Source organism: Phascolarctos cinereus, unplaced genomic scaffold, assembly GCF_003287225.1.
Source record: "Phascolarctos cinereus isolate Bilbo 61053 unplaced genomic scaffold, phaCin_HiC Scaffold_9;HRSCAF=440, whole genome shotgun sequence".
In the NCBI taxonomy this organism is placed as follows: domain Eukaryota; kingdom Metazoa; phylum Chordata; class Mammalia; order Diprotodontia; family Phascolarctidae; genus Phascolarctos; species Phascolarctos cinereus.
The window spans coordinates 34,270,527-34,282,932 of NW_027556402.1; the positions used below are offsets into that span (position 1 = coordinate 34,270,527).

Here is a 12,406-nt window from a genome sequence, read left to right on the forward strand (position 1 = left end):
ATAAAGCACTGCAGGGCTAGGATTTGGTAAGTCAAATTCTAAATGGGACAGTTTAATCTGTAGACATCCTTTTGGTTTACTTCTGGTCCCCAGCACCAGTTATTGGTGCTCTCCCCTTTCTTGAACTTCCTGTATTCCAGATGTTGATAATTGGTATTAATATATATTTCTTTAGATTTTAATTTATTTTTAATTTATGAAATAAAACATTTACGTGACATAGTATAATAAAAGATGACTACACGAAACTGCAGATCTGTTATATACAGCTTGCTATTCCTTTTAAATGTATAATAAAGTTATATAAATTTCCCTTTTTCCTGTTTTTCTTCCCTCCCCTCCTCCCACTCTAGAGATGGGTACTATTAGACACAAATGTGTGTGTGTGTGTGTGTGTGTGTATCCATATTCCAAATATGTATATGTATGTAAAATCATTCTACTCAGACTTCTGTTTTATCAGTTCTTTTCTCTGGATGCCAATAGCATCTTCCTATTATGTCCTTTGTAATTAATTTGGGTATTTATAATAGTCAAAATGATTTATTTGCTCAAAGTTTTTCTTAAAACAATATTGCTGTTACTTTATTACAGCATTCTCTCGGTTCTGCTCACTTTGCTCTTTGTTATTTCATGCAAGTCTATCCATATTTTTCTAAAATCATTGAGCTTATCATTTCTTATAGCACAGGTAGTATTGCATCCCAATCATATACCACAAATTGTTCAGCCATTCCCCAATGAGTACCCCCACAATTTCCATCTCTTTGCCACCAGAGAGAGAGCTGCTGTAAATATTTTAGAACATATAGGTAGTTTAATAATTCTTTGGGCACGTTTTTAGATTGCTCTCCAAAATGGTTGGATTAATTCACAATTCCACCAACAATGAATTAGTGTCCCAGTTTTTCTGTACCCCTCCAACATTTGTCACTTTTTCCTTCAATCATTTTAGCCAATCTGATAGGTGTAAAATGATAGTTCAAGGTTTTAATTTATATTTCTCTAATTAATAATGATTTAGAATTTTTTTCATATGATTATAGTTTTGATTTCTTTATCTAAAAATTGCTTGTTCATATCCTTTGACCATTTCCCAATTGGGGAATGACTTATGTTCTTACAGGTTTGACACAGTTCGTCATATGTTTGAGATACGAGACCTTTATCTGAGAATCTGTCTATAAAATCCCACCCACCCCCGAATTTTCTGCTTTCCTTCAGATCTTGGCTATATTTGCTTTATTTTTACAAAAACTTTTTAATATAGTCAAAATTATTTACACCTTATTCTGTTCTCTCTCTCTTGTTTATTCATAAATTATTCACATATCTATATGTCTGATAAGTAGTATGTTCTACATTCTTCAAATTTTCTTGTAATATCTTAGTATTAATATTAATGTAGTTTTACTTCCCTTTCTTGGATTTGTCTGGCCAGGCCATGTTGTCTCTATTTTCTAATCTTTAGTCTTTTTTTTTACTGGCTCCTAGTTTATGGATGTGGGAGCTGAAGGCCTAGGCAGTTAAATATCGTTTTTGTTACCTCAGTCATCTGAATATCTCACCTTGATCCTACTGGCCATGGTCTAGAAAAAATTGCACCTGAATCTTACCCCTGTAATTCTAGTAGAGAACTTTTAGAAGTATGGATGAGGTGTTTATAACTGATTGCATTGTAAGGTGAGGAGTCATACACTGGAGTCATTAGATTTTCTCATCTAGAGATTCAGCCACTTCTTTAGCTTGTGGCAACGAATCTTAGGCTTATATGTGGGCCCTTTCCCCTCTGGGGTAAAACTTTTGAAGGCTGTTACTTTCCAATAACCACCCTTTTTGCACTGTCTTCTCCCCCTCACATGCCCCACCCCATCCTGCCAAAAAGAAAATTACAGCCACATCTGTCAGTTCAGGCAACATTCTGTGCTCCTACTCTCCCACTTCTCTATTGAGAGGAGCAAGGAAGGTTTCATTTTCTGTTCTCAGAGTAATAGATTTAATTATCCCAATCACTCAGAATTGAATTTACTTTTTCTTTATTGTAGTCATTGCATATATTGCTGTCTTGTTTCTCCTTATTTTACTCTGCATCAGATCATATGAGCCTTCCCATGTTTCTCTGAACTCCTTATCATTATTATTTCTTAGGACCCAATAATCCATTAAATGTACATCCTGTGGTTTGTTGAGCCATTCCCTGAATTGATGGTTGGCCAATTGGTTTCCATTTTCTTAGAAAACTTAATTCTGTTCTTACTGGTCTGAAATGCTTCATTTTCCACCCTGTCCCATTCTCTCTTGTTCAGGAGCATCAATCTGTTTCTGTGTCTCATATCTACTGGTTTCCTTCCAAATGCGCGCGTGTGTGGGCCCCCCCCCCCCGCCTAATCTCTTTTGGTGCCTTATTTGAGGACTTATTTTCAGGCTTCATCTTCTTGAGGCTTTACTTACCCATTCTGCTTACTGTCTGTTCCAGTTCCCTTTGCTGAATCATTCATATCTGCTCCCTGAGTGTGGGTAACCATTAACCTGTTTGTTTTCTTTTCTTTATATATCCTCAACCCTGTTGATTTCCCATGGGTTCAATTATCACCTGTTGTGCAGATAACCACTAAATCTATATGTACATTCCAGATTTCTCTTGAGTTCTAATACCACATTATCAAATACCTCCTGGACCTCACTTTCTGAATGTCCCACCAATACATAAGCTAAACATGACTAAAACTGAACTCGCCAAACCCTATTTCTTGAACATATAAGTCCTCATCTTCATACTCTTTCCTATTTCTTCGAAGGGCACACAGTTCCTGAAACTTAAAACCTCAAAATCATCTTTGACTTTTCCTTAACCATTTAAATCCTCTTAATTCTACCTCTTAGCCATTTACACCTTCACAGCAACTAGCTTGACTGCTGTGATAGCCTCCTTACTGGTTTCTCTGCCTGCTCTAATCAGTTCTTTCACAACTCCCATTATTCCCCTATTCAGAAAACTTTTAGGGCCTTCCTTTCACCTCTAGACTATACTTGAGCCCTTCATGATCTGGTACCAACCCACTTTTCTAGTCTTATTTCACATTAGTAACCTAATTTATGCACTGTATTCTAGCCAAATCAGGCTACTTCCTAGTCATCTCTGAAATCAAAACAGCCATTGACCACTTGAATACATTTTCAAGGGCTATATTTTTTTCTCCATTGCTACCTTTCAGCCCCCCAGTTCTGCCTCCCAGATTTCCTCCCTTCAGAGCTCAGTTTAGGTGTGCTGCATTCTTTCCTTACCTTGTATCAATACCTATCTCTCAGATTAAGGATCTCCCTGGTAGACTGCAAGTACCTTGAGTTCCAGAACTGTTTAGGTTTTGTCTTTGTTTTTGCAGCACGATGGAGTATCTACTGAATGCTGTACCTGGCATATGTAACAGGAACTTTTATAAGTATTTATTGAATAAATCTCACAAATCTCAGGTCAGTTTCCTTCCAGAGGTTTGTTTTTCCTATAAAATATTCTGTCAGAGACACATATTTAAGTAGGAGTCTGAAAGCCCTAGTTCAAGTCTTGCCTCTGATACATACTGGCTGAGTGACCCATGGCAAATCATTTAATCTCTCAGTGCCCTAGGCAATTTGAAGACTTTATTTCAGAACAATTACCAGTCTACTTTTGCTTTGATAGGAGTTTCTCACCATGGGCTCCCATTGCCAATGAAATTACAGGTCTAGTGGCTATCTGTTCATACATATTATGTGTATGTGTGTGTGCATATGTATCTATATATCTATATCTATATAAGTATGCATATAGAGGTTTTTTTTTCCTCTGTTAAAATTTAAGGATTAGAGACATTTGTGGTATAGGAGAAAGGAGCAAGGAATTTGGATTCTTAGGACTGGGTCCATTTGCCGTCTGTGTTGATTTTGGGCAAGTTCTGGGCTTCCATTCACTTATTTATAAAATGAGGGAGTTGGAATTGATTTAAAGCCCCTTCTGGCTTTAAATCTTTGAGAATTATAGGGGGAAAGATTAGTGAGTTTTAAAAATCTTCATATAAAATATTTTAAAAGACTGAATATTTTTTAAAAAATTCATTATTAATCACCAGACATAGAAATCAAGGTATAAAGTGGACAGCACAGTAAAATCAGAATGGTTGTGAGGGTTCTAGCTCATTTAATTTTTTGCTTAATAATAAGCAAATTTAAAAAATACCCTTAAACTTTGTTAAGGCTTTGTTAGCAAGCTTTTTTGCCATATGTAAAATCAACAAGCATTAGTTGAGAACTTACTTTACTATGTGCCAGGGATACAAAGAAAGGCAAAAACAATCCTTGCCCTCAAGGAGCTCAGTCTAATAGGGGACTATATAAAAACCAGGGTATACAGGAAAAATTGGAGATTACCAACAGAGGAAAGGAAGGGGAAAGGAACAAGAAAGGTTTTCTTTTAGGAAGAAGATGGAATTTTAGCTGGGACTTGAAGGAAGCCATGCAAGTCAGCAAACTCAAATGAAGAGGGAGAACATTCCACACATTGACCAGACAGTCAATGAAAATGCAGAGGTGGGAAGTGGAAAAATTGCCGAGACACCAGTGAGGGATGAGTAAGGCCAGTTTGTGAAAGGCTTTTAAAGTCAAATAGGATTTTATATCTGATCTTGGAAGTGATAGGGAGAAAGCCACAGGAGGCTATTGAATATAGGTCTTGGCATGTTCTGACCTGTACTTCAGGAAGATTAATTTGACAGCTCGGGAGTGGGGGTGGAGTATGGACTGGAATGGGGAGAAATTTGAGGGAGGGAGACCAACTAGCAAGCTATTGCATTTTTCCTGGCATGAGCTGGTGAGGTCCTGGCCTGTACCAGGCTGATCACAGTATTAAAGGAGTTGAGTTTGAGATATCTTTGGGTCATCCAATTTGAGAGGTCCGGTAGGTATTTAGAGATGGGAAACTGGAAAGAAGTAACTCAAGAATTATTTGCATAAAGGTGATAATTGAATCCATAGGAGCTATTGTTGTTCTGTATACTGGATGTAATTTTTCTTTGAAGATGCCTCAGAGCTATCACTCGTTATACTCTTATTTTATTATGAGAGGCAACATGGTAAAGAGAGCCAGCTTTAAAGCCAGGAGAGCCTGGGTTCAAGTCTTTCATCTCATATAACTGGCTTTGTGACCTTTGATGAACAGTCCATTTTTGTCTAGCCTTGAGTGTAGCCCATAGGTTTTCAACAGTTAAAATCAAGCCAGTTCCTAGTCCATTATAGCATGTTTAAAATCTTCATCTCATAGCTACATTTCTTAACTTTTTGTGACGTGACATAATGCATGGTAATGCATGGTCATGTTGCAGTATTTCACCTCCATTTGGGAATTTCTGTGATTCTAGAATTCTGTTTTTTCAGTATATCTTATTGGTTTAGCATTTCCTCAGTGAGAAAAGCTTGCCAGTGGAAAATCTCCAAATCATGTTTTATGTTAAATATCTTACCATTTTTACTTGGATTTCTTCTGCCAGCAGTTTGGGGATAGCCTTAAGTGAAAAATTGAAATTTTGTTAGTAAAAATTGCCCTTGTCCACTCTTCTGCTGTGCCGGTCTTTGTATTGTCTTGCCTCATGACAGTGCATCAGTTAGCAGCTCTGTGTCTCTGTTGCATCCCTCCCTACCTCACCCAGTCTGGAAATGTAGCAACCATTCAGTGGCCCAGTTGATTAGCCCAAAAGCTTTGTTGCCTCTACTTAGGAAGCCTGGTGGCTTCCTGCTCCTGGGGGCCCACGTTGATGTCATTAATGTGCGGGTACTGGGTCAACTTTAGCCCTGTTTGTGTAGCTTCAAGGGATCCAGTGGCCTCAACCTCCGTGATAGAAAGATATTGCTGACCTGCACCATTGCACCTGGCCTGGAAGCTTGTTTTTGATTGGTTAGAGCCATGTTTGAACTCCAGTCTTCTGACTGCAGGTGCTGTGGTGTATGCACTGTGCCAGCTAGAGAAATTGAGTAGGCAGTCAACTATAGAGGCTGTCCCTAAGCAAGTTTTGCTGTATAGTGATTAAAACTTAGTAAAGACAAAGGAAAATTTAGGTTTCCTAAAGAGAGTAATAGAAAATAACATTTGAACATTTTACTCTTTTTTTTTAAATCTTTCTAGGCAGTTGGGGTTAAGTGACTTGCCCAAGGTCACACAGCTAGTATCAAGTGTTTGGTCTGAGGCCAGATTTGAACTCAGGTCCTCCTGACTTCAGGGCCAGTGCTCTACCTACCATTTCACTCTTTTTTAACATGCATTTAAAATGAAGGTCAGAATGATAGTGGGCAGAGGCACAAATAAGTAAATAAGGAGTCTAAATGGAAAGAGTTCAAATTCCAGTTCTTCCTTTTCTAAGCTATGTGACACCAAGTGTAGACATTTCTTTTATCAGTGTGTGTCCTCAAGTAAAATTAGGGTAATTCCTTTACTACTTATAAGGTGATTGTTGAGGAACTAGAGGAAAAATCTATGTCAAGTGTCATGTGTGTGAGTGGGTGATGTTTCTAGGTGTTATTATTCTCTTGCATCCCAAGTTCAATTAATTAATACATTTATGTTAATATGAATGCAATTACAAATTATATAAAAGAATCACAGAATTTGAGAGTTGCTGGGGACTTCAGTGGTCATTTAATTCATATATGAAAGAAGTCCCACTATCATCTCTTTTCAAGGGATCATTCAGCCTCTGTTTGAAGACTTCAAAGAGATGAGTGGAATCCACCACCTCTCTCAGGGCAAATGTATAATACAAAGAAGTAGTTTCACTTTTTTGCTAGAATATTTATTTTATATTAATTTTAGATAAGTAGAGCTTTTGAAACCTATGAACACAACTTTAATTTAAAAAAAAGCTTTTGGGGCATTTCATAGCTTTGAAGGGTAATCACATCCATTTCAAACCCCCCCCCCCCCAAGGTACACAAAAACCAACTGGCTCATCACCTATATCCTGCTTTTTGTCATTTTGTCCCACTCAATACTTAGATTGGCAGAAAGTAGGGAAAAGACCAGTAATAGTAACCTATTGTGGGAGAACTGGAGTAACATTAATAACTAATATTTGATTTTTTTTCATCTTATTGCCTAATTTCTTCCCCTGATCTTTAAGCTAAGTAAAGTGAAAGTTGAATGAATGTTTTTACTGACATTTGGAAGTAAGCTCTTTTTACAACATTAACAGTTCTTATCATTATCAGTCACTGGAAATTTAGCGTATGGTTTCTCATTTGTTGATGCTGTGGCCGTTCCATCAGAAAGTCTGATGCCTCCTGTATGGAAGTAACCATAGATCCTCGAAAGCTACATCAGCTGAACACATAGGTTGTAAGCACTGACACAGTTCTTAGAAATCTCAACATTGATGTCTTATAATTGATGTTTCCTTGTAAATATATGACCTTTATGCAGTGAGTAGGTTGATACAGTGTTGAAGGTCCATAGATGTTGACCACATTCATTATATAAATGAAATAAAATACAAAAGTTGCAGATGAGTGAAAGGTTAATGTCCTCTTTTGAGAGTTAATGCAAATAAAGTTTTGTGAGAAAGTTGGTTTCATTGTATACCTGGAGGCTGTAACAAACTTCTCTTTTGAAACTTGGTCATCTTCCTTTTAAGTGCTCTTTGCTAGTGTAACAAATAGCAAGATAACTGCACTAAAACATCTTTTTCAGGGTGAAAAAGTTTAGAAATTTTGTGAAGATCTAAACGAGATCTTCCACATTAAGTCAATATAACTTGATAACTTAGTGGCTTCAGTGGTGGACACAGGAGGGAGAATAGTGAAAATAATTTTGGGAAATAAGGTTAGCTATAAAGAAATGAAAGAGGCCCAAAGGTTTCAAAAGCACGAGACTTCAAGGACAGTTCTTTCCAAGAACTTGGAAGTGCTGGATGCACAAACCATTAAATAACGTGGAAAGGAAATCAAATGTGTCTTAAGACAGGAAAGACTAGTTACTGACAAGAAAGCGATTTCAGATTCAGCTTTTTGTGTGAAGTCAAGTCATGTCCAGTTAGAACAAAGGTAAACAAAATTTGAAAAAAAAATTAAGGATGAAAAGAACACACAAGCCCAGATTCAACTTCACTGTTTAAATGGCTTTTTCTCATGGAAATTCTAGAAAAAGGGAACTTGCCAAAGTAAAACTACCTTGGCATGGCATCCCCTTAAGGTTGAGCTGCTGCTTTTCTTCTTCCTTCAGGCCATGAGATCTTGCTCTGGCCAGTTGTCTTCCCAATTGAGTTCTGTGGCGAAATGACAAGCTGCTTGCAACAATGTAACCAATTCCCATGTATTGTAACCCACCATGATGAATGCCTATGAAATCTGTCTTGGAAAGAGAAGGGGGAGGAAACTGTGTGTGTGATGGAGTCTTTAGAATTAGTAGGTTTCTTCCTGATTGATAGTTTTTAATGACATTCATATGCTAGGTTAAGTTCAGAAACACATTTGCCCATCTGAGATAGATTCCTGTTGTTTCCATTAATATTTTCTTAAAATTCACTTATATCCCAGTGGAATACTTTATTTTTGAGCAGTAAATGGGTTAACCTTTGTTTCTTCATAGTGTAACTTCTTCATCAGGAAATATGCTCAAATTTAAGAGGTTCAGGAGGAAGTGGCCAAAGTTATTGGGAATGTATTTTATTCATTGATGTGTCAGTAGTAAGAGGCAACTATATCTTACTTACATAGTCCGTGCCATAATAAAGTTGTTTATTTCCATTCTTTGCTTTGGTGAATATAATGACAAAATTCACTACATTTCTAAATGATTTTTGGCCTACTTAATAGAGAATTTTACAAGTATAACTATGTTAAAGTAGATTTTTCAAATTTTTATCTAGAAGTTTGTATACATTCCTAGTAATACATAAGATTTTTCACAAGGAAAGGTACCAAATCATTTTGTAAGGAGTAGTTAACCTGATAATAAAATTAATGGTAATCTGTTTTCTTGGTAATGAGCACCTAGAAGAGAGACTTATATCTAAAAGCTATTTAATAAATATTTATCTTTTGAGTTTAGACTAAAGTAACAATATACTTGTAAAAAAAATTAAATCCTTGAATTCTAATGATGATGACTGAACTAAGAGGCTTTACTTGGATATAATAAGATGTGAGCTACTTCAAAGATTGGAAATTGAGGGGATGCCTCCAAACTGGGGAATGGCTAAACAAGTTATTGATAAGATTGTGATGGAATATTATGGTGCTATATAGAAATGATGAGGGAGATGGTTTCAGAAAAAACCTGGGATGACTTATATGAACTGATACAGTTAAAATGAAGTGAGCAGAACCAGAAGAACATTGTATACAGTAGCAGCAATATTGTAACAGTGATCAACTGTGAAAGACCTAGTTACTCTGATCAATACAATCATCCAAGACAGTTCCAAAGGACTCATGATGGAAAATGCTATCTACTTCCAGAGAGAACTCATGAACTCTGAATACTGGTTGAATCATAATATTTTTCATGCCTTTTTTGGGGGAGAGGGACAACATTGCTAATACAGAAATGTTTTTCATGACTTAATGAATAATGGAGTATTGCTTGCCATCTCAATGGGTAGGGGAGAAATGGAAAGAGAGAATTTGGAACTCAAGTGAATGTTAAATTATTTTTTGAAGAAAAGAATTATGTGAGACATCTAATGTCTGTACCTTTGGTTGTAAAATGAAGTTGATATTTGAAGATTAAGTTAAATGAAACTTACTTATTGTAGACTAGATTTTAACCATATAATATTTGGTTTTTTTCCTGTAGGAAACCACCACCACTCCTAACCCCCCACTTGCAGAAGAAGAAAAAACTGAAACCAATCAGGAGGTTGCCAACCCTGAACACTACGTTAAGCATCCACTACAGAACAGGTAAGCCTTTTCAGCATATCCCAGAAGGTTTGGTTTGTACAAAGTTGCAGGCCTGTGATTTCATCAGTGTAGGAAAGACCTGCTGTGGCCACTCCTTCCATTTATCTGTAATTTATGGTCTTAGAGAATTACCTAGAGCATTTCAGAAGAAAAACGTGGAACCAGGGTCTTCCTGTCTTCAAAACTAGCTCTGTTATACTTGGTGACTTTGCACAGCCCTGACTCCCTTAAATCCAGTTCACTTGCATGTCATGGCATCACCTCCCTGGTGTCGTGGGCCTCTTCGAGAATGAAGGGCAAATAGCAATATTATACTTGTATGCCTTTTAGATGTTTATAACCACTAATAAGGTATTATATAATCCTTTAGTTCTTGATCTTTTGTGCTTGTGTCCCTCTTGTCTTATCATCTCCCTTCTATTCGGTAAATAATTTGTGTACATTAACAGGGTCATATTGTTGTCCATTAAGTTACTTGAACTTTAAGATTTTAAGTTAAGTGGCTGCAATATAGGACATTCTGTGTGACCCCTGCATAGCTTGAGTGCAGTGGAGCACACACTTAAATGGCTGACTAAATAGTACTTAGTATTTTTGAGCTGAACTGTGTACCTGCTAGGCAGTAGAGATAACAATTTTTTAAGAATAAATTTTTATTGTTATGTTTTTGTATAGCAATCTCTCATAACAAAGAGTTTTTAAAAACACAAGAAATAAAAATGAACACATTAAAAAATGACACCTTATGCAATTTTTCATACCTCCAAACCCAGGTAGGTTGGAGAAGAGTGGAAAGGACCTATCTTCATATATGTCATCTTTGTCATATATGTCATGCTTGTTTGTCATAATTTCATAGCATTCAGTTTCATGTTTTGTGCTTATTCTTTAGTCTCGTGTGTATGTATGGTTTTTGGCCCTTTTTCACTTTACAAGTATTCATCATGTTTTCTACTATACGTAAGTATCATGATTTGCTTATCAATTTCCCAGTGACCATCAACACTTTGTTTACAATTCTGTGCTACCCAAAACATGCTGCTGTGCATATTTTTGCTGTTCATGGAGCCTTTTTGTTAATGACCTCTTTGGTCATTGGTACTAATGTAATCTCTGGATCAAAGGACCTTTATTGGCATCATTCCAAATTGCTTTCTAGAATGGTTTTTACAAGCTAACAGCTCTAACAACAATGTGTTAGTGGTGTGTCTTTGCACATACCTTCCAATGTTGACTGACTCTTTCTGTTTTTTAACTTTGCCAATTTGTTAGGTGTTGGAAATGCAAATAATAAAAAGAACGCACTGGTTTTGCCTTTAAAGAGCATACATTCCAGTGGTCGTATTCAAATAAAAATGCCATATGATAAACTGTGATAAAGACAAAAAACTGTATAGCTTATGGCCACAAGAAGGTAGTAATACAGGGAAAGCAATATGCTTTCAGCACCTGCTGTGTGTCAGGAACTGTGCTAAATATTTTACAAGTATTATCTCTTTTGATCCAGATGTGAACTAGTTATTTGAGAATACTAGAGAGATAGTACGGTATACAAGCATTTATTATTATATAGGAGGGTGTGAGTGTGTGTGTGTATGTGTTGAGTCATTGATAATTAGCTGAAGGTAGTACAGAGGTACCAGTGTTGTTACTCTTGGCATCCATTTTCGTGTGGACTATAGGCCTCAAAGTAATGTACACCTTGTGTCAGTTCCTTAATACGAGATCCTGATTCAAGGTTCCAAATCAAGTAGTCTTTGCTGATTCTCAATCATAATGTATTTTCAAGAAAATGGGGAAATTTTTGTGCATAGTAATGTACCACTCCCCCCCCCAAGAATGAGGAGTTTGTTTACATTTGTGGATCAGGTAACTGACTTAATAAGTTGATACATACTGTGTTGTACCTCCTTATATAGAGACTTTTCCTCACAATCCTTTGAAGTAAGTCATATTATCCTCACTTTATAGAAGAGGAAACGAGTCAGAGAGGTGAAGAGAATTGGCCATTCATTATAATTCTTAGTATTAGAAATGACACTTGAATCCAGGCCTCCTGAGTCTAAGGTGTTCTTGTACTCTGACATACTTAAGAATGATGACTTGAAGTTAATGACCTCTTCCAGAGTAGTCTCTGTATCATTAATGAGAAGCTCCTAATACTTAATGACACCTTTAAATGTAAGGCACTTTTACAGTAAATTGATGAGGCTGATGCTTTTGTGGACTGGATTTGTGGTTTCCATTAGTATTGATGCAGATCAGCAAAGTATGTATTATAGTCTGGTGAAGTTCTTTGTGTCACAGAACAATTAAAGTTACTTGCCTCGTGGCTACACAGCTAGTAGTATATGTGTAAGATATGGGGTTTAAACCCAGATCTCTTCCTGAATCTAAGGGTGGGCCTCTGTGGATCATAAAGTGCTGCCTCTTTTACTCATGTTTGTAGCTACACCTATACAGTTTCTACTTACTAAATCTCATT

At 36.6% G+C, this 12,406-nt stretch overlaps 1 protein-coding gene across 1 annotated transcript in view; it reads left to right on the forward strand.

The window, feature by feature from the left end:
* The window catches only part of EIF4E (eukaryotic translation initiation factor 4E), a 50,525-nt gene that overhangs the window by 23,554 nt on the left and 14,565 nt on the right, over positions 1-12,406 (forward strand). The window contains exon 2 of the mRNA XM_021008365.2: positions 9,815-9,921. Within this exon, the coding sequence (XP_020864024.1) occupies positions 9,815-9,921 (107 nt within the window). The remainder of the gene's footprint in view (positions 1-9,814; positions 9,922-12,406) is intronic.